The sequence below is a fragment of the Lepus europaeus genome, chromosome 3, assembly GCF_033115175.1.
Source record: "Lepus europaeus isolate LE1 chromosome 3, mLepTim1.pri, whole genome shotgun sequence".
In the NCBI taxonomy this organism is placed as follows: Eukaryota; Metazoa; Chordata; class Mammalia; order Lagomorpha; family Leporidae; genus Lepus; species Lepus europaeus.
In genome coordinates, this window is record NC_084829.1 from 22,967,850 (window position 1) to 22,990,072 (window position 22,223).

General features: G+C 46.2%; 1 protein-coding gene across 5 annotated transcripts in view; it reads left to right on the forward strand.

The window, feature by feature from the left end:
- MBOAT1 (membrane bound O-acyltransferase domain containing 1) overlaps positions 1-22,223 on the forward strand; it is a 245,629-nt gene that overhangs the window by 103,424 nt on the left and 119,982 nt on the right. For 2 of the 5 annotated variants that reach the window (XM_062185362.1, XM_062185348.1), the window contains 3 exons: positions 1,272-1,404; positions 4,193-4,344; positions 12,403-13,799. In XM_062185362.1, the coding sequence (XP_062041346.1) occupies positions 1,272-1,404; positions 4,193-4,344; positions 12,403-12,529 (412 nt within the window). In that variant the 3' untranslated portion in view covers positions 12,530-13,799. The other 3 variants (XM_062185351.1, XM_062185354.1, XM_062185359.1) reach the window with 3 other exon arrangements.

Genomic DNA, 22,223 nt, shown 5'->3' on the forward strand with positions numbered 1-22,223 from the left:
ATTGAAGTCCCATGGCGCTGTAAGTTCTGAAGAGGTGGTGTGACTGAAGTGTTGATTCTGTGCTGGAGTTGCCCAGAGGGGTGGTGTTGATTAGGTAGATGGCACAAGGGCCTGCCTGGAAAGGTAGATCACATATGATTAAATGAGAATTTTTACTTCTACAGGCCCTTATCTTGATTTTTGAAAAAAAAAATTAAAGAATTTTTTAAATTTATTTGAAAGGCAGAGTGACACACAGGAGGGAAAAGACAGAGACAAAGAGATTTTCCATTTGCTGTTTCACTCCCCAGATGGCTGCAATGGCCAGCACTGAAAGCCAGAAGCCTTGGAATGACGTCACAGTCTCCCACATGGGTGGCAGAGGCCCAAGCACTTGGACCATCTTCCACTGCCTTCCCAGGAGCATTAGCAGGGAGCTGGATTGGAAGTGGAGTAGCCAGGACTCTCATCAGCACTCTGATTGGGATGCCAGCATTGCAAGCACTATGCCTCAGCCCCAGCCTCTTGATTTTGAAATTTTGGAAACCAATGACACTAACTTAAAAACCCGCACAGATGGGGCCATTGGTGAAATAAGCTTCTTCTTCTTCTTCTTCTTCTTTTTTTTTTTTTTTTTTTTTTTTTTTTTGACAGGCAGAGTTAGACAGTGAGAGAGAGAGACAGAGAGAAAAGTCTTCCTTCCGTTGGTTCACCCCCCAAATGCTCACTATGGCCAGTGCACTGCGGCCAGCGCGCCACGCTGATCTGAAGCCAGGAGCCAGGTGCTTCTCCCTGGTCTCCCATGTGGGTGCAGGGCCCAAGCACTGGGGCCATCCTCCACTGCCCATCCGGCCACAGTGGAGAGCTGGACTGGAAGAGAAGCAACTGGGACAGAATCCAGCGCCCCAGCTGGGACTAGAACCTGGGGTGCTGGCGCCACAGGCGGAGGATTAGCTTAGTGAGCTGTGGCGCCGGCCAAAATAAGCTTCTATAAGGCAGGAGCTTTTGCTAGGAAGAAAGTAACCACTCAGACCTTTATTGGGTACAGTGTGAGGGGGTCAGGATCATTCAGTCTGTAGAGGTGAAAACTTTCAATAGCCACGAATTGCCTGTCTGATTGGCAGTGTGCAAAGAAACCTGTGCAGCTTGGGCTGCCCGGATTGCTTTGCAGGTTCTCTCGGTTAATGGATCAAATAAATGACTTCTGTGTGGTCTGATCCCCCAAAGCAGATGTCTGCAGAAGTTTCTGGTTTGTTTTACCTGTGGCTTGTTGTTCCTTCTTGTCTTCACAGCGTGTGCTATGAGCGGGTTCCGTGGTACCCCACGGTGCTAACCTTCGTCCTGTCTGCTTTGTGGCATGGGGTCTACCCTGGATACTATTTTACCTTCCTAACTGGAGTCCTGGTCACATCAGCAGCTAGAGCGGTAAGCGTCCTTTGGGTATAAGGTCTTTTCCTTAGGCATCTGATGCCTGTATTTGTTTTAGGTCCTAGCAGGAACTGAGGGTATCAATTGCCCTCAATTGTGGGCACAGTGAGGGTGCCTACGACGGTGGGGATAGTGAGGGTGATGTTTTGAAAAAAAAAAAATATATATATATATATATACCAAAGCCTTCTCATTACAGAAATTCTTCAGTTTGTAGAAATCCGTGGTCATTACCACAGTGGTTCAATGTTTTATTTTCTTATTAGTTTCAGGGGAATCTCAGGAGCAATGTTTAGTACCTTCAGAGAAGAAAACATTTTTACTCATTAAAGTTGCTGAACATAGCAGTTAAGCCCAGGTGATGATGAGGAGGAGTTAATGAAGGCTTTGTTGGACTTCAGTTTGCTTACAGTCTGCTTAATTTCCCATTTCTTTACCTAAACCTGGAAGCAGTTCATCAAGTCTCTGGGCAGCCGGTAAGGTGGCAGCCGTGGGAGCTGTGCCTGCTGCAGATGCGTCTGACTGCCTGTGCTCTCATGCCCTCGCCAGTTAACTTAGCTTGTGTAAAAGGCTTTGGGAATTTGCACGTTTGGTTCTCTACCTTCTGTTTGAGGAGTCTTTGGTTTGTATATGATTGTTCCCGCGAGTCATTTGCTGTAGAGCAGGAAATAATCAAGGATCAAAAATGTGAAATGTGACTGTGCTTAGAGGTGGTAATGAATATGTTTAGAAGTTTAGGAATTGCCATTCAAAATGCTTTCATTGTCAAATACAGAGTTTGTGTTTTAATTTTTTAAAAGATTTTTATTTATGTGAGAGGTAGAGCTACAGAGAGAAAGAGAGAGAGAGAGAAAGGTCTTCCATCTGCTGGTTCACTCCCCAAATGGCTGCAATGGTCTACAAAGCCAGGAGCCAGGAGTTTCCTCCAGGTCTCCTACAGGGGTGCAGGGGCCCAAGCACTTGAGCTATCTTCCACTGCCTTCTCAGGCCATAAGCAAAGAGCTGGATCAGAAAAGGAGCAGCCAGGACACAAACTGGAGCCCATATGGGATGCCAGCACCACAGCAGAAGCTTAGCCCACTATGTCACAGCACCAGCCCCCTTGATTTAATTTCAATCTTTGGTAATGGCTGTGACCGTCTTTATTTCAGATGCTAAGAATATTTATTCAAAGGTATTTGTTGAACTGTATTTGGCTCAGTCGTCTAGGTGCCCCACGTGGCTATTCACTCATTCTTTAATTCATTTATTCTGAGTATTTCAGGAGCCCTCCTAGATGCCAGTTGGTATTGTAGGGTGCTGGGATACCACAGTGAAGAATTCGGGAGCCCTTCCCCTGAGGCATTCCTATTTTGGTTAAAGCAGCCTGTTTGTGAACACAGTGAATAACTGATTGCTACTCATGCTGATTGACTCATTTTTAGAGTTAACTGACTATTGTACATATGTGTGTGTAGAAAACAGGGGAGACATTTCCTCTTCTCCCATTCATATACCCACCCAGATTAAAAAAGAAAACTAAAGAACAAATGGCCAGGGAAAACTAAGAAATGAAGGTCAGAATCTTGTTTGTTAACGTATCAGAGCACTATTCATTCAGATGTCTCTGTTCTGTGGTCTTGAATGGCATAAGCTGTGATTTGTGCAGAACCTTTCCTTTGGAAGGCCTCGGAAGGTTTTACACAAGTAAGTAAGGGAGGGGTGGAAAGGAGAGAGCTGATAGAGCAGTGATTTCGTTTTTTTTTTTTTTTCTAGAAGGAAGATGAATTTAAAATTCATGAAGTCTGTTAGACCCCTAGAAGTTGCCTAATACAAATCTCATCCTCAGTGGCCAACCTTGCCCCATGATGGATCTCTGGTCCCTGACCTGAGGAACTTAGGGCTAGGGAGAAGAATCCTCAGCTCATGGGCAGCCTTGGGCACTGAAGCCTCTGCTATGTGTGGCTGAGCTGCCTAGGAATCTGCTGTTGTTTTCCGCTCTGGTTTTGATTCTTGAATCTGGACATGAGGTGTCTTTCTGGAGGTGAAAGTCTAGTCGCAAAGTCGAAAGACTTTGACCCAGCATTTTCCACGTCAGAGGAATGTCTCTGTACCTAAGTCTCAGTTTCCTTATCTGTAAATTGGAACTCAGGATGTTTAACCCATGCTTGTTGAGAGGATCACCCAAGATGATCTTCGTAGAGCTTTATTTAGCACAAGTTTGGCACAGTGAACCCTCGATAAGTGCTAGCTACTTGTACTGGTGATAATAGTAATAGTATTTGTACTGCTGTTAGCCAAAGGAATAATTTAAAAAAATGCAGAGATTTAATTATAAGGCTATGAATTTATAATAGCAAAACAAGGGGTGGGAAGATAAGCTAACTTTTCCACAATTAAAATTATAGTGGAGGTCAGTATTGACTGATGTGGAAAAAGTTCATGATCAATTACCTAATAAAAATACTAGAAAATAGATGGGTGCCATTAAGAATAGAAATATGGACACAAATGAATAGAAAAAGGCTTGGAGGGCTGTGTGCAAAGTTTTTTAATGATGCCTTCTTTTGGGAAATGTTAAAAAAGAAAAAAATATTTTTCTTAGTTGTTGCTTGAACACTTATCTACAGTACACATACATTGTTTTTAAAACAAGAAGAACCATAAACGATATTTTTGGTTGAACTCAAGATGGCAGGTTCTTTACTGTAGCCTGTGTTCTGTGTGTTCCCCCTCTGCACAAGGAGTGATGATGGCTTCTGTTTGTCGCTTCCAACTGCCCATGTTTGCTTTCCTCCACCGGCAGGTGAGGAACAATTGCAGACATTACTTCTTGTCTTCCCGAGCTGCCAAGGGCATTTACGATGTGGTCACCTGGACTGTCACTCAGCTAGCCGTCTCTTACACCGTCGCGCCCTTCATCTTGTTGGCAGTTGAGCCAACCATCAGTTTATACAGGTAAGTTCCTGCTGTGCTCCACAGCTGTACGGCAGACTTGGGTGTTTTCTGTGTTTGATGTAAGAGTCTGCAAACTGAATCCAGCAGTCCTAAGAGTTTCTGAATGGGGCTTTTCAGTGTTAAAAAATGTCTACTGAAGCTGTAAGAGCAAATGGCTCTTTTGGAGATGCCATTATATAAATACTCGTATGAGCTAGTTGACATGACTACCCTAAACCATTCATGATGTCATCAAGGGGTGCTTAAGACGGCAGTGTATTTGGAAGGCAAGGATCCCGAGTGAAAACACAGAGCTTTCTGCCTTTGGTCCTTTTTCATGGGGCTTAAGCTGTGTTGGAGTCAGCACGGTATCTTGAGAACAGGACAGAAATGGGGACAGAGGCTGCCATCTGTGTGGTTGGCTGACCAGTATAATCTAGAGAAGGGTTCTGCTGCCCACCGAGGTGGTGGTCCCAGTGGTTGTTCATCGGGGAGTTGTACTTCCCAGTTGCACGTTGGGGAGGGCAGCAGGTGGAATTTAGGGTGCAGGAGGCTTATACTGGAGACCAGAGGCCTTTAGGGGGAAGACCTCACATCCAGATATTGAAGCTGTCTTGCTTCAGATGAACTGCACACCTAGACTTACTTACTTTTATTGTTTCATGCTTATGTTTCATTGGCTGTATTTCTCCACAGTTGTGTTGTATTTGGGCACATGGTCTTGTGAACTGATTGTGCAACCTCTGGCAAGTTATTAAGCCTCTATTACCTGTGCTTTCTCAGCTGTGAAATGAGGCTTTACCTAGGATCCACCTTAAAGCACTGTTGTGAAGGCTGAGAATTTAATTAGAACTGAGTATGGAAAATATGCTGAGGGCTCGGGCATATGGTTTGTACTCAGTACATGCTAACTTGTGTTATCTAGTGGGTTGCACAGGCTTTTCCATGTTAACTTTGGAACGTAGTGTGGTTTTAAAAAGTGACTTAGAAATGAACAGCGCCAATTCTGGGACTCAGAAAACATTATGCCAAAAGATGGCCGGGATCTCTCTGCCATGCTCCCTCCAACTACACCTGAGTGTGTCCCTTGCCCCTCTTTCCCTCCTGAAGAGCGGGAAGGGACTTTCTCTGAGGATGAACTCAGGAGGAGAGACTGGAGTTGACAACACATCCAGAGCCCAGGCGAACTTTGCCCCAGGCTGCTCTTTGTTCTTTGGGACCATTCATCAGCCCTAAAAACCATTTAGTCTTCCTCTCAAGTTGCCTACAACCCCTTACTTTTCTCTCCTCTTTGAAAAACTTCAACCATCCAGTCCTTCTTTGCTTTTCATACTTTGTCACCTCTCATACAGATGTGCACCTGGCACACTTGTGTACTTCTTCTCCAGTTCATCTGTCTATTGTTAGTTTGTTTCAGCAGATTGAAGTATAAAACCTTAAAAAGGCAAGGGGAAAGTCCTGCAGCCCCTACATGAACACATCTTATTCCTAAATTGGGGATTCCCTGTGACTGATGGATTGACAGGTCAGAAATGGCTGAGAGGAGCTCCCCCTAATCAATACGTGTATCAGTATCTGTAAGTAGGATACATTTTCTGAAGTTATGGGGAAAGAATGTGGAACCATGTAACATGTATCACTGAAGTCTGTTCTGCTACAAAATGATGTCTCTGTAACACCAGCTGGGTGGGGAGAAGTTATGTCAGTACAACATGACGGGCATGCTAATTTGGACATCCATTTTACTATACAAGAGATGCCAGAACATTAGGAAGAAAATGATAAAAGCCCCAAAATTCAGCTTGCTCCAGAGATGGGAGCCAATTTAGTCCTGTAGGAAGAAAACGGAAGTGAGCTTTCCTGGGGCGGCCCTCTCAGAGGGGTGCTCCCTGCCTTCAAGCCCTGCCGCTCCAGCCCTCAGCTGGTTTGGCCACTGTGCTCCCCTCTCTGCTCGATGCCACTGTGTCAGGACCCTGAAACCAGCCTCTGGCCTGTATTGTCCACACTGAACACCAGAGTCAGCCTGCAGCCCCACTGAGCGCTCTGCCTGAGCTGTCCAAGTTGTCGCCCTAGACACTGATTGTTTTGCTCAGTGCTCTGGTTACCAAGCCTCCTGGATTTTGAGTCCTTTGCTTCTAGGATGACTCCCGCCCACCCCCCAGGCCTTGAGTGAGTTATTCAGGAATGCATTTACCATGGAATAGCAGAAATGCTTATATTCAACCTGGCCTGTGCTAGGAGCTGGGGATGGAAGGGTGAAAAAATGCACATCTCGTTCCTGCTCCCATGCAGGTGGTAGCTCGAGGGAAAAGCAGGCAGAGCCTGACAAATTCTTAAACGCACACTGAGGCACATTCTGAGTGAATGGTTCAGAGCTCTAGACTGGAGAGTGTGCAACAGTAATCAGACGGAGCCTGGACAGCAGTACACCTAGGGGAGGAAGCAGCGTTGGAGCTCAATGCTGGAGGCTGCATGGTGGGATTGGAGCAGGGTCAGTGTGTCTGGGGCATTGGGGGCAGTGCTCCCAGCAGAGGACAGAACTCCGAAGAGCCCTGTGGTCAGAGCACCATGAGTCCAAGGTAGAAGGCCGGTGCTGCGGCTCAATAGGCTAATCCTCTACCTTGCAGCGCCGTTACACCGGGTTCTAGTCCCGGTGGGGTGCTGGATTCTGTCCCGGTTGCCCCTCTTCCAGGCCAGCTCTCTGCTGTGGCCAGGGTGTGCAGTGGAGGATGGCCCAAGTCCTTGGGCCCTGTACCCCATGGGAGACCAGGAGAAGCACCTGGATCCTGCCTTCAGATCAGTGTGGCGCGCCGGCCGTGGCGGCCATTGGAGGGTGAACCAACGGCAAAAGGAAGACCTTTCTCTCTGTCTCTCTCTCTCATTGTCCACTCTGCCTGTCAAAAAAAAAAAAAAAAGAGTCCAAGGTAGAGACAGGTGAGCTGGGGGTGGGGGCATGGAGCAGGGTGAGTAAAGAACATTGCTTGTGTTTTTCCTATGCAGAAGTGGAGTCTTAGAGAGGCAGACTGATTTAATAAGACACACAGCTCTTAAGGCCTGCACCTGAGTTTCAAATGCAGAGTTTCTTTTTTTTAATGTTTTTAAAGATTTATTTATTTACTTGAAAGTCAGAGTTACACAGAGAGAGAAGGAGAGGCAGAGAGAGAGAGAGGTCTTTCATCCGCTGGTTCACTCACCAACTAACCACAACAGCCAGAGCTGTGCTGATCCAAAGCCAAGAGCCAGGAGCTTCTTCTGGGTCTCCCACATGGGCGCCGGAGCCCAAGCGCTTGGGTCATCTGCTGCTGCTTTCCCAGGCTATAGCAGAGAGCTGGATCAGAAGTGGAGCAGCTGGGACTCGAACCAGTGCACATATGGGATGCAGGCACTGCAGGCGGTGGCTTAACCCACAACGCCACAGCACTGGCCCCCAGAGTTTCTTTAAAGGCAAGACCAGCAATGCAGTGGCTAAAAGTGGTTTTAGGAGAAGCTGTCTGGGAAGCAGCTTACTGCTTGAGAATCAGCCAGAATGGTGATTGGCTTATGGTCATCGGTGCTTCCCTAGGTAAAGCAGGGGGTGGGGTACTGTTTAATTATTTGGGGTGGCTCTGCCAAGGCAACCACAGGTGGAATTTGAAATTCAATGAATCTATAGCAGCAGGCTAATTTTGAATTATCTTATGAATAAGATAGTTTTGTATGGCGCACGAATGATGTTCAAAATATCCAAGTGGCCCTTGCAGAAGAAAGGCTCCTGAGTCTGGGAAAGTCTGCTGGTTGCTAGGCTGAGTCAGGGACTCAGGGGCATTAACAAATAGCTTTCCATGTTTTTTTTTTTTTTTTTTTTTTGACAGGCAGAGTTAGACAGTGAGAGAGAGAGACAGAGAGAAAGGTCTTCCTTTTCCGTGAGTTCACCCCCCAAATGGCTGCTACGGCCAGTACGCTGCAGCTGGCACGCTGCACTGATCCGAAGCCAGGAGCCAGGTGCTTCCTCCTAGTCTCCCATGCTGGTGCAGGGCCCACGGACCTAGGCCATCCTCCACTGCACTCCTGGGCCACAGCAGAGAGCTGGACTGGAAGAGGAGCAACCGGGACAGAATCCAGCACCTCAACCAGGACTAGAACCCGGGGTGCCAGTGCCGCAGGTGGAGGATTAGCCAAGTGAGCCACGGCACTGACCTCCATGTCTTTTTTACAGAAATATAGAATATTTGCCTAAAATACACCTTTGTTGAGAATAAAACAAAAATGGACATTTAAAAATATTTAATCCCTTTCAGATGATCTGACTTAATGAATGTGTTACCTGCTTTTGTATATCAGGAGATTTCAAAAAGTGCATGGGAAATGGAATTGGATGATAATGAGAATTTCCCATGAACTATTGAAGCTCCTTCCTATCAGTTTCCTGTGTAGATCAGCTCTGTGCAGTAGAATTTCCTGTGAAGATGGCAGGGCTCCTTATCCGTGGCATCCCTGACATAGGTACTTCCCAGCCACCAGTACTGGGACTATTGAGTACCTTGATGTGCAGCTAGCAAGAATTTTACTTAATTTGAACTTTTTAAAAAAGATTTATCTATTTATTCGAAAGTCAGAGTTATAATGAGAGAGAAGGGGAGGCAGAGAGAGACAGAGAGAGAGAGAGAGAAAGAGAAAGAGAGAGAGAGAGAAGTCTTCCATCTGCTGGTTTACTCCCCTATTGGCTGCAATGGACAGAACTGCACCGATCCAAAGCCAGGAGCCAACAGCTTTTTCCAGGTCTCCCACACAGGTTCAGGGGTCCAAGGACTTGGACCATCTTCTACTGCTTTCCCAGGCCATAGCAGAGAGCTGGATAGGAAGTGGAGCATCCGGGACTCGAACTGGTGCCCATATGGGATGCCGGCACTGTAGGAAGCAGCTTTACCTGCTATACCACAGCACCAGCCCCTTAACTTGAATTTTAACAGGCATTTATTACCAGCTTTTTTCTGGTGATTGCACCTTCAACAGTGTTTTTACACTCACTTAAGAGGATTGCTGAAGTTAAAATGGGATGGCCTTTTGGTGAAAGGATGCATTTGAGCACTGTTTCACATCTGGGACTAAGATCAGTAACTGGCAGAGGATGGCAGTAGTATGCAATCCCACTTCTCAGAATGTGCTTCATTACTTAACATTTAAAGTTTGCTTTGTTTCAATGTTGCATCAATTTTCAGTCCAGGCTAACATCATATATCAACCTTAAATTTCTCAGTCTATTTTTTTCTTTGCTATCAATGAGCCCTACATTTAAAGAATACTTAAATGTATTTTAGAAGAATCATTTATAAAATCATTTTGAAAAGCAAATTTTCATATGTTAGTCTTTGGTTGGATAACACTTTCTTACATTCAATTTGTAAGAATTTTGGAATTTATAAATACTGAGCTCCTTGAAAGCATGGCTAACTATAAGGGCGCTTCAGAAGATTCATGGAAAATAGAAAGGAAAGGTGAGTTTGAGAGTGGTGTTTGGCACAGCAGTTAAGATGCCACTTAGGATGCCTTCATCACATATTGGAGTGTGTGAGTTTGAGTCCTGGCTCCACTGCCAATTCAGCTTCCTGCTGATGCACAGATTAGGAGGCAGCAGGAGTCCTTGGATCCTGCCACCCACATGGGAGACCCAGATTATCTTCTGGGTTCCTGGCCTTGAGCTGGCTAAGTGCCAGCTGTTGTGGGCATTTGAACTGATGGATGAGAGTTTTCTTTCTGTCTCTGTCTTCCAAATAAAGAAAAAATTTTAAAAAAGAGATGATTTTATGGAACAGACAATGGCATAGTGGTTAAGATGCTCCTTGGGGGTGCCTGTATCCAAAATCAGAGACCCTGGGCTCAAGTCCCAGCTCAGTTCCTGACTCCAGCTTCCTGCAAGTGCAGGCTATAGGTAACAGCAGGTGATGACTCAACTGCTTGAGTCCCCATCACCCACATCCAAGAGGCTCCTTGTGTGGCTCCGTTCTGGCTGTTGTGGGCATTTGGAGATTGAGCTCGTGGATGACAGCTTTCTTTATCTGTTTGTTGGCAGATCTCTCTACCTTTCAAAATAAAAAGATGATTTTATTTTGATTAAAAAACTTTTGATATCTGTGAATATGAAGGGGATCTCTAAAAAGTTTATGGAAATTGTGTGTTATAATAAAGCTACACATTAATTTCAAAATTTTTTTGTAACAGAATAAGCTTACTTTAATTTTTCCCATATACTTTTTGAGGTCTTCTTATATGTCTGATTCACTTTTTTCAAAAAAAGAATGTGTATCTTAAAGTTGTTTTTTAAAAGATTATTTGCAAGATAGAACAATAGAGAGGGAAAGAGAGAGAGAGGGAGAGAGGTATCTTCCATTTTCTGGTTCACTCCCCTAGTGCCTGTAATAGCTGGTGTTAGCCAAGCTATTGGCCAGGAGCCAAGAACTCCACCTGGGTCTCCCATGTGGGTGACAGGGGCCCAAGCACTTGGGCCTTCATTCACTACCTTCTCAGGTGCATTAGCAGGAAGCTGGATTGGAAGCAGAGGCTCTAGGATTCGAACAAGCGATCTGATAGGAGATGCTGGTGTTGCAAGTGATGGCTAAACCCTCTGTGCCCAGCCTAGCCTGATTCATCTTTGAATCTGAAGTACCTAGGACAGTGCCTTCCATACTCAGTGTTAGTGAGGCTGAGTTCTTCCATAATGGAGAGATCAAATAATTTTTAGAACTTGAGAGAGAGATGGAATGTCTGCATAGGTTACTGAACCTCACTAGGGGTTTGAGATATTTTCCTCTTGATTGTTGATGTGTTTGGATTTAATCTAACATAATTGCTCCAGCATGAAAGATGAAGGCAAAGCACAGGAACAAAGTGTATTTTGGATGTGCAGACTTGAAAAGCTGGCGTTCCCTGTAGCTAGAGGTGCCTGTGAGAATGCAGTGCTACCTGTTGAACCCACGTGTTTATCTGTAGAGCCCTTTTTCACTGTCAGTAAAGTCCTGGTTTAAACAATAAATTAGGTAGTCACTTACTGTGACTGTTCACCTCTCTGCTGGTTACACAACCATTCGTCATGTACTCATCTCAACTCCTGCAAGGGAAGGGACTGGGGCTTCCTCCACCTCTCTGTAGACCCCAGTTTAATGCCTTGTCTATCCTAAGCCATAAGTGCTTGCTGAAAGAATAAATGAATGAAGATGCATTTCTTTCTGTTAGTGTTCTTGATGATTCTGTAGACAGTTGTCAGGGAGGCATTCCTCTTGCTTAATGCTGGAACTGTTTAGGGCACATGTGAGCTTTCTGATGGTAATGCCCTTTTCTTACAGTTACAGAAGCTGGCAGGAGAAACATAAATCAGCTGTGATTCCCTCCCTCTTTTAACATTGTTTCTCTTTAATCTTCAAAAAGCACTGGACAAAGTATAAATTCAGCCTTTCCAAATGTAAGTGATTAGAAACAGCTTGCATTTGCATGACTGATCTAGATACATTGATGGGTATGTCCGCTGTTTATTGAATATCTACATTGTGTGCCCTGTACTGAATACCGTGCTTTTGCAATAAATATCCACAAACTTCAAAAGCAAAGCTTGCTTCTTAACAGTTCGGATGTAGGTTGTTTTCAGGGTTATAAAAATCAGAATCTTTGTGATCCATGGGCAATGCAAGAACTCTTTACACTTGAGAAGAATGGATGAGTCAAAGTGTTATTTATGTGTGAGTTTAGGGAACAGGGTTCTGTGTTTGAATTTCGCCTGTGCATCCTTAGACCTTGAATATTAGGGATTGCTGGCTGTTGTGGGGTTAATTCTCTTGGAGTGTGTTCTGTGTTGCTGGGTCAGTGTTGTGTGTATCTGCAGATGAGCTGGGCGCTTTGCTTTGCCCAGTCGGGTGTGGTTTCAGTTCATCCCTGACCCACTAATGCACAAAATGATGGAGTGGACAGAGGGCAGCCTGAGGACCCACACGCTTGGTACTGCCAAAGCCGTGCCTGTGCTCATTCACCATACCGAAGGAGATGTAACCATTGATCTTTCCCATTTGTACCCCCGTTTGAAATATAACTTCTGTGTGTTCTTATTCCTAGGTCCATGTATTTTTATTTACACATCATAAGTCTCCTGATAATACTATTTCTTCCAGCCAAGCCACAAGCTCACACTCAGAGGCAACCTCAGACTCTGAATTCTCGTAATAAAGAGAAAACATACTGATACCTCCAAGAAAATCCAAACAAGTGCAACTGCAACACGTGTGAAAGATGAGATGTGGAGGCTCAAGGATGGTCCAGCCACTCAGAGGCGATGTTTACATGTGTCTTTTTTTTTTTTTTTTTAAGTGCAGGGAGTGTGTTTAAATAGCCTTTTTGTACAATTAAATGGGGCTTGTCCAGTTTACTGGTTTGCATAGTCTACAGGACGTTTGAGTGATTTAGAGGTGTGAGAGCACGTGCCAGAGCTTCAGACTCTGGGCATTCTGAGACGCAGGGCTAAGTGGTACTGGTCACTGAAATCCGAAACTGTATGTTTCCAGCCTCTGAACTCTGCATGCGGGGCACACAGGCGTTGGCTCCAGAAGTGACAAGATGATTGCAAAGAAGACTTGGTGTAGGCGTCTTCAATCAGAGCATCTTCATAAGCGGATGCCCTGGACTGTGTCATCACTGGTTTGCAGACACAGTAACTGTGCCCAGAATGCCATGGAGAAAGGCGATTGTGCCGGGAGGTTTCCCCCGGTATTGAGAACTCTACGAGCCGAGAGCATGAGGCCTACATGCTTGAATGGACTGAAAGTCAGACCTGCCCTCAAATAGGCTGTGTGCTTTGTGTTTTGTTCCAGGAATGTGACCCTTCAGCTCCGACCCCCCACCCCCTGTTTTTTGTTCTGAACTGAGCCGTGGTTGGAAATCAGGAAGTTCCCCTTACATGCATACCAGGAGCCTTGGAAGGCTGCTGTTTGCTGAATGTTTTCCATTTCACAAGTGCCCTCTGCTTGCCCAGGGATGACCCAGAGAAGACACCCAGCACAGTGCCTTTGGAAGAAATATTTTTTTTTAAAGTGACTTAAGGTGAAATAGAAGCTTGTTAAGAAGAAGCAGATGTCTCCCTCTTCTCTCCCCCCACCGTGTGGAGGTGGTGAGGATTATGGCCATGACGTCCATATGGGCTGATTTTCATTTTTCCTGCTTCACCGCTGATGAAGTCCAGCTTTGTTTCAGTGGGATCATCATATTGGAAAACAGAAATTGAAAGACAGGTATCTGTCTTTGTTCTGAACGGGCTTTGGCTCCTTTGGAGGACTTCAGTTGGGCAATATTCTACATGGGAGAAGGAACCGTAGTAGTAAATGTTGTGGAAAATAATAATGATAATAATAAAATATGCTGCATTGATGTGCCCTCAATCAGATGGCTTGGGAGGAGAAAAATTTGTTGGAGTCAGATGGTGAATAGTTTCTTACTGAATAAATAGTATGTTTCTACAAAAAGGAAGTGTTTCCGAATAGAAGAATTGCTTTTTGTGTCAATAGAGAAGTTGTGTGTGTGTGTACGTGTGTGTGTGTGTGTGTGTGAATAAAAGGTGCACAAAGCTACGTTTTTATTTGCCCAAAATGCAAGCATTATGGCATGCTTAGTGTTCACGGTGTATGTCAGACACCTGCCTGGTTTTGTTCTTGGTGAGATTTCTGACTGTCCCCTCCCACTCTGCACATGGGGTTTGCCTCCCTTCTACAGAGGGGAGGACTGGGAGCCAGGGAGGCACTTGCTGACTGCCTTGAGGTCCTGGAGTTAGTGGTGGAGCTGAGCTTTCAACTCCAGGGGTTCCCCTGGAAAACCAAAAGCTCTGAGTCTTCCCTTGCTGTCCTGCCGGCGCTTCTCTTATGAACACCAGGTGTGGGTATGATGTGCTTCCCCTGAAGTGTGTCCCTCCAGTGCTGGTGCTGGAAGAAGTGCAGCGCCCTCAGTATTCCTGGAGGATTGGATGCAGGACCCCCTCAGATACCAACATCTGCAGTACTCAAGCCGCTTATATAAAATAACTTTAAAAAACAATTTTTTGAGAGCGAGAGAGAGAGAGAGTGAGCAAACGAGCATGCAACAGAGTTTTTATCTGCTGGATTACTATGCAAATGGCTACAATAACCCCTGGCTTTGGGCTGGACCAGGACCTTGGACCCCAATCCAGTTCTCCTATGAGGGTGGCAGGGACCTGCTCCCAACCAGGATGTGTATTAACAGGAAGCCAGAGCCAGGAATCAAACCCAACCACTCAGATGTGGGATGTGCGTGTCCGAAGCAGCGTCTTAACTACAAGGCCCACCCAAATTGGGTTGCTTATATTCGCATGTACATGTCTTCCCCTGTACTTTAAATTTTTGTTGTTTCTTATTTTTAATTTATAGAGCTCCCATCCACTGGTTCATGCTTGACATGGCCACACCGCCAGGACTGGCCCAGGAACACAAGCTAGGACTTGTACATGGACGGCAGGAACCCAACCACTTGAGCCATCACCGCTACCTCCCAGGTCTGCATTAGCAGGAAGCTGCAGTCTGGAGCTGGGACTGGAATTTCGATTTAGGCACTCTGATATGGACGTAGGCATCTTAACCATGAGGCTAAATGTCCACTCCTTCCCCTACATTTTGAATCATTTTTAGATTACTTAAAATCCATAATACAATGCAAAAGCTATATAAAAAGTTAAAATGAGAAGCAAAAGTACATGTGTGGTACATGCCATTTTTTTTCTGATATTTCTAGCCACTAGAAGCAGAATCTGTGGGATTAGAACCTGTAGGTAGGCCAGCTCTCTACTGTGGCCAGGGAGTGCAGTGGAGGATGGCCCAAGTGCTTGGGCCCTGCACCCCATGGGAGACCAGAAGAAGCACCTGGCTCCTGCCTTCAGATCAGTGCGGTGTGCCAGCCGCAGCGCGCTGGCCACGGTGGCCATTGGAGGGTGAACCAACGGCAAAAGGAAGACCTTTCTCTCTGTGTTTCTCTCTCTCTCACTGTCCACTCTGCCTGTCAAAAAAAAAAAAAGAACCTGTAGGTAGCTGACTGTTGTGGAACCTGAACTTTAGTTGGGATAATGGAAGCTAAGAAGGAGTGCCAGTGGGCCAGGGTATGAAGCTCAGACCCATTAACCAGGAGATCTTAGCTCAGCCCTCCTTCAGTGTCTGAGCAGGAACCTTGGATAGTGGGGAGGGGGACGAAATGTAGGTGCTTAAAGTATGTGAGGGTCTGTCTCCAACCACAGTACTTTGAGGTGCAGGACCAGGAACAGTGCACGTGTTGCACACTAGCGAACATATAAAATATCACTACATGTGGAATAATCCATATTACAATGAAGCCTTTGAACTTGCAGTTTGTATGTTGACTAGGTTTCACTGTATTTAAGAGAACTTGGGTAATGAGAGGAGAGGTGATTGACGGTGACCACCTGTTCTGGTTCATCAGAGACTGACTCCAACCTTGAGTCCTTGGAAAACTAGGACTCTTGGTCCCTGGTGAGTGCCCAGCACTGTGACTTGTTACAGAATGAGGAGACATCAGACCTGCAGGAGCAGGCTTGTGCATGGTGTGTGTTGGCTTTGGTTATTGTGAGACTTTATTCAGTTCTGCAAGGCAACACACAGACGAGGGATTCACACTTGTTTTCTCCCAAGAACCATTTATTCATAAAAAAAGTCACACTTTAGGGCCAAAGTTGAGACAGAAGGTTGAGGCTGCTGTTTATTGCCTGAGATTTGCAAGGTTTTCGAAATATAGTATGCATGTAATAAATATGTATTATATCAGTGAGATTTTAGTTGAGAAGTAATACATTTTCTGGTTTTTAAAAAAGCCAGATCTGGAGCTGGCTTGTAGCGTGGTGGATAGAGCTGCTACCTGCGATGCTGGCATCCCATGTGGGCTCCAGCTGCTCCACTTCTGATCCAGCTCCCTGCTAGTGGGCTGGGGAAGCAGTAGAGTATGGTCCATGTGCTTGGGCCCCTGCCACCCATGTGGGACACCTGGAGGGAGCTCCTGGCTCCTGGCTTTGGCTTGGCCCAGCCTTGGCTGTTGGAGCCATCTGGGGAGTGAACCAGCAGATGGGGAAACTCTCTCTCCTACTCTCTCTGTGGCTCTGACATTCAAATAAATGAACAAATCTTTAAAAAAGAAAAAAAGCCAAATCTAAAATACTCTGTTATTACTATTTTACTTTTTAAGATATCCATAAGGATCAAGAATACTATTCAGTAGTTGCAAAAAAGCCATAAATAATTCTGAGGTTTTGCATAAGAGAGAAGAAGACAGGAGGAGGGAATGGGGAGAGACACATTGGTATTAGCAAGTGGTTCCCCAAAACCGAGGGATGTGCCCTTTGCTACTCTGCAAGCTCTGGGCATTGAGCACATGTCCTCCCTGATGGACCTCCGCTCTGCAACACATCAGAACCACAAAGAAACTTTAAGAAAATTGACGGATGCCTTGCCTCGCCAGGGACCACATCTTTTTTTTTTTTCTCTAGCATTTGGCATGGTGCCTGGCATGTAATGAAGATTCAGTGTTTGTTGAATGAATGAGGGATTGAATGGGCTAGTTTAATGCTTTGCTCTTGACAGTTTTAATTGAGTGACTTTTGCACTGGGCAGTGTCATTTCTGCCTCCTGGAATTAGTTTTTGAAAGAAATACTTGTGTTTTCAGTGAATTGTGGAAGCACTTTATGTGAGATTATCATGCAAGCAGCCAGTTTACATGGTCGGCATCACATGGCCCATTCTTGCATTCATTAACATAGTCCCTTCCTTATCCAGTGTGTCCTGTCTGCTGTGGGCCAGACACTCTCTTAGCAGGTAAAAGATGCTGAAAACCTCTTCTGTGTTCTCAAAAAGCTCACCATGTGCCCGGAAAGGCGTGATCCCAGCACCATGTCCTATGGGCGTGCTGAGGCCAACCTCAGCACTTGGAAACTAGGAAAGGATCAGTTGCCTTTATCCTTGTTTCCCTGCAAGTTTGGAGCTACCTTTTACAGTGCCTGAAGGTTGGTTACCCAGGGCAGTGTCATTGAGCTCTAGCCTCAGGTGCAGGCAGAGTTAAGCTTGCCCTTGCAATTGGATGTTGTCCTTGAACCTGCCAGTGTAGTCCGTGCAGCCACCACCCAGGAACAGGCTGGGCTTTCCCAGTGCCCACGGAGGTCCTGAGCTGGCTTGTCCCCTTTCAGAGAGATATTTGAAGTTTCCAGGCTTTGGAAAAGGACTTTACGAGGCCCACGAGCAGAGTGGCTCTTATTTCACATCACCCCCTGCAGATCTGTCAAGTTGGCCGTATTATTCACTTTTCCCAAATGCGGAAATCAAGGCTCAGAGACTGTATGTAACAAATGTCAAGAGACAAACTTGCAAGAAGTTTAGTAATAGATCTCACTGGAGCAGCCTGTGTTCTACAGAAGAGAACGAGAGCTCCCACTGGCAGAACAGTGCATTTTGTAAGGCGAGAACAAGGAAACAGAGCAATAGTCAAAAAGCTGGTGGGTGCACATCCGGTTAGTCCAGAGTGTCCTTTTTTTTTTTTCCTGGAAGAATTAAAGCAGAAGCGACCTCTGCACTATGCAGACTGGGTTCTCCTGTTTTTGAGAAAACTGGCCTGTTTGAGGCATGTACCTGCTTCCTTAGCATCTGTGGCTGCATTTAGGTGTGGCCTGATCTGCAGGAGACTAAAGCAAGAGGCTAGTACGGATTGTTGGCCTCCTATAAGTAACTCGCTCGGGATCACTCAGTGCAGGAGCTGGATTTTGAATCGTGGTGTGGCTGACTCCAAAGTGCATCTCACTCTGGATTGCGAGCTCTTCGTTAGAGCAGAGCTGATAGCAGCTGTAAACGCTCACCCCTCCAGTGGTTTCCTGGTGTAGACTGGCTGGCCCTGCCACACGGGGAGCATGTTAACCATGCAAGGAGTGGAGAAATATACAAAAGGCTGACTGTTAACTCCTCATCACACATCTTCTCGGTCGAGTAGCATCGTTCAGGACCGTGGAGGAAATGGTGGTGTTGCCATTGCATGCTTCTGCTGCTTCAGCAGGGAGTATAAGCTGGTGGGGTGGGAGCCAAGACAAAGCATCTGGTTATGTTAAAGAGAAAGAGTTCTGCAACTTCTGTCATTGCTTTGCGTTCCTTGTTTGATGTAGTCCTTGATGCATTTTGAGATTTGCAAGGCTCAGCCTAATTGTTAAGTAGTTGGTGCATGGTGTGGGGACATACACTGCTTTACTGGAGAAACCAAGAGAACGTTGAGAGAATGAGGTATAGATCAGTCAGACGCAGAGTAAAGAGGTGGCAGAGATTTGGACTGTTAGGAGGAGAGTTGCCAGTGGGTACAGTGGTCAAGGTGACTTTGAGTAGGAAGGTGTCGAATTGCTGGGCTACTATGGAATGTTTCTCACTGCCACCTTTAAAAAGCATCATGCTGATTCCAGTTTTGGCTAGGATGGAGAGGAGCAGAGGGAACAGAATAGGGTAGAGAATGCAGTAAGAATTGAGACTGGAGCCGGGAAGTAGTGGCCACTTGGCAGTGTTGGCTGTGCAGAGGGGCTGCCATGTTGCCCGGGCTTATTTACATTTCTAAGCCCAGGGCCAGCTTACAGGGAGGAGACCTTGGGGATGTGCAGTAGCAGATGCCTTCACAGATTGACAGAATCCGGGGTTCCATGTCCCAGATACCTGGGATCAGTTGGTTTGATTTGGAGCTTTGCCCTCAATCGGTATGCTTATGTAGCTTCTCACACAAGTCTGATGTGCAGCCAGGCCTGAGCTGAGGCAGCTGAGACCTGGGGAGTTTCCTGGCTTTTCTGACGCCTCACCAATCTTTTGTGTAGCAGAGATGAGGTCAGGAGCCAATGGCCTTGACCTGCTAGCAGGGGTGGAAACGTCCAGCCTGTGGGCTGGGTAAGGCCTGCAGAATCATTTGGTCTGGCCTTGCCGAGGCAATTGCAGGTTGCACTTGATATCCAGTAACTCTGTAGCAGGCTAACTTTTAAGTTGATAATTCTGCGTGGCCCACGAATGTTATTATATTGACAAGGCCCTTAGCAGGAAAAACTGTTCCCCAACCCTGCAGGGTGCACTTCCTACACATGCTTTCTATAAAAACACTCTCGGTGCAGTGCACTTCAGGGAACAAGTGGGTCTCAGAGCCTCCCCCTTAGGCCTGAGAGTGAGTGTACAGGGGAGCTGGTATGCATCTGGGGCCTGAACCCCTGCATCCCTTGGGTCTCCCTTGGCCTCCAAAGCCTGGGCAGCCACACAGATCACTTTATTGGAATTGCTGATGGGGAACATTTTCTGGAAAGCACAGCGCTTTTCTAGAAGAAAAGCTTTTCTGGATCCACATGACCTTTGGGATCCAATAGCCCCTTTTGTTTCCAGACAAAGAAAATTCATAGGAGATAAGCACTTTTGACATTAAAATTTACATGGTCTAAGCAGTTGGCTACAGGGGTCCATTCATCCCAGGCTGTCTTTCTGTCTATTGTCTCTGTTTCACAGGCAATGTGGTCTCTCAGCATTTCCAGTCCCAGGCCCAGGTTGCCACTGTCTCTGTGTGCACTGGCCTGGCAAAGCTACCAGATGCCAGAACACGTTTTCTACTTGGTCACAAGTAACCTGTTCCTTCCAGTCCCCCATGTCTGCTGCCACAGTATCTTCCTGGACAGCTCATCAGGCCATTCCTCTTCAAAAACAAAACAAAACAAAACAAAACCCTGTCGGCTCCTGCTGTCCACAGCACCAAGCTGACACCCTCCTGTCCTAACCAGCCTTGCCTTCACTCTTTCCTTGAGTGCTGAGGGAATCCATCTCCTGCAACCAAGGGCCATTTCTGACTTTGGGTGTCACTGCCTTAAGTTTTTTTGAAAAATGTATTTATTTGTGTCTTATTTGAAAGGCAGAGACATTGGGAGAGAGGGAGAGAGATTGACTTTCTATCCACTGGTTCATACCCTCAATGTCTGCAATAGCCAGGGCTAGGTCAGGTCAAAGCTAGAAGTTGGGAACTCAATCCATGCCTCCCACTGTGAGTGATAGTGACCTAAGTACTTGAGCCATCACCTGCGGTATCCCAGGATGCACATAGCAGGAAGCTGGATTAGAAACAGAGTAGTTGGTCCTCAACCCCTCTCCCCTCTCCCTTGTGCTATGATTGTGACTTGTTCTAAATTGCCAACTGCTTAACAAGTTGTTTCTTGGTATCTTTTTTGGACCTTTGTACCTAGGAAGACTCTGCCTTACTAGAGGTACTGGAATCAATGTTGGATGAATGAACACATTCCATTCTTTGTGGCAGGATTGTTTCTCTGGGGTGAGGGATGGGGGCATCTTGAGTTTGGGGTTCTGGCCCTGCATTTAGGGATCAGCACTATAAATGGCAGGAGTAATGAGTCCGTGGCTGCACATTCCTGGTCTCTGAGAGTCCAGGCTTTCTCTGGAATATGGTGCTGCTTTGAGCTCTTTTGGCTGCTAGGACTTGGGTGGGTTAAGACCAGCATGCTGGGACCACGTTCTTGGGAGTTCCCTATTCGCTGGATTCCACATTGCTTGGACTTTCATCTTTTATAACTTTTGCTGCTTTGTGGTTTTGTTAAATACCATGTAGCGTTTCACTGTCTGCATAACCAAGCGTGTATTCAGCCATCCTCCCACTGATGGTGTTGGTGTTCACGAGGATTGCCATAACCAAGAGTCAGGGCTTTTCTCACATTCTCGAGGCTAGAAATCTGAAGTCAAATTGTCAGCAGGGTGGCTCTGTCCTGAGGCCTCTCCTTGGCTGGTCTTCCCTGAGTATGTCTGTGTCCTCATGCTCCCTTCTGAGGACACCAGTCATATCAGATTGAGGCCCTTCCTCCCCAGTGACCTCATTTTAACTTGTATTTACCTCTTTATAAACCTTATCTCCAAACACAGTCCCATTCTCAGGTGCTGGGGGTTAAGACGCCACATCAGCATAGGAACCTGGGGAGTCCACAGCTCAGGCCATATAGGCCAACAGGTTCTTTTGTGTCTCCACGGCGATGAACTGTTGCAGTGAACACGCTGCTGTGTGCTCTTTCTGGAGCACTCGTGGAGGGGGTGGGCTGGGGGAGGATTCTGTAAAGTGGAATTTTAGGGTATGATTTCAGCTTGCCCTGGAGCTCTGCCTCCAGATAGTTTTCTGAATCTTCCCTTCTCTGCAATGGATTACAGCTGCTCCCTCTTGCCCATATTCCTAGCAGAACTTGGTATTGTCAGAGTGGAATTATTTTGCCCATTTGACCCATGTGAAAAAAAGGGTCCAGAGAAACATAATCCCCTTCCCATCCCTGCCTGCCCTTGGCCTTTTGATTCCATTCCATGGCGGCAGTCACCATTCTCTTCCTCCCACCTCCCCCCACCTTTTTTTTTTTTTTTTTAAGATGTGTTTATTTATTTGAAAGGCAGAGTGACACACATACTTAGCGAAAGAAATCTTCCATCCACTGGTTCACTCCCCAAGTGGCCACAGGTCAGGCTGAAGCCTGGGATCCCATGTGGGTCTCCCACGTGGGTGGCAGGGCCCAGGCACTTGAGCCATCTTCCACTGCTTCCGCAGGTGCATTAACGGGATTGGGATCGGAAGTGGACCTCGGAAGCAGAGAAGCCGTGACTTCAGCCAGCACTCGTGTGTGCTTCTGGTGTCCCAGGCAGTGGGTTAGCCTGCTGTGCACGGTCAGCCCCACTGTTCTCTTCTTATGTAGTCTCTCTGACACACTGTCTGCTCTGCGTGTGGCTTTCCAGCTTGTTGCAGATGCATCCTGTCACGAGCATTTCTCCATGTTGATACAGAAACCTCCTAAAAGTGATGTATAATGGCTGCACCATATTCTGTGAATGAATGTGTAGTTTTGACA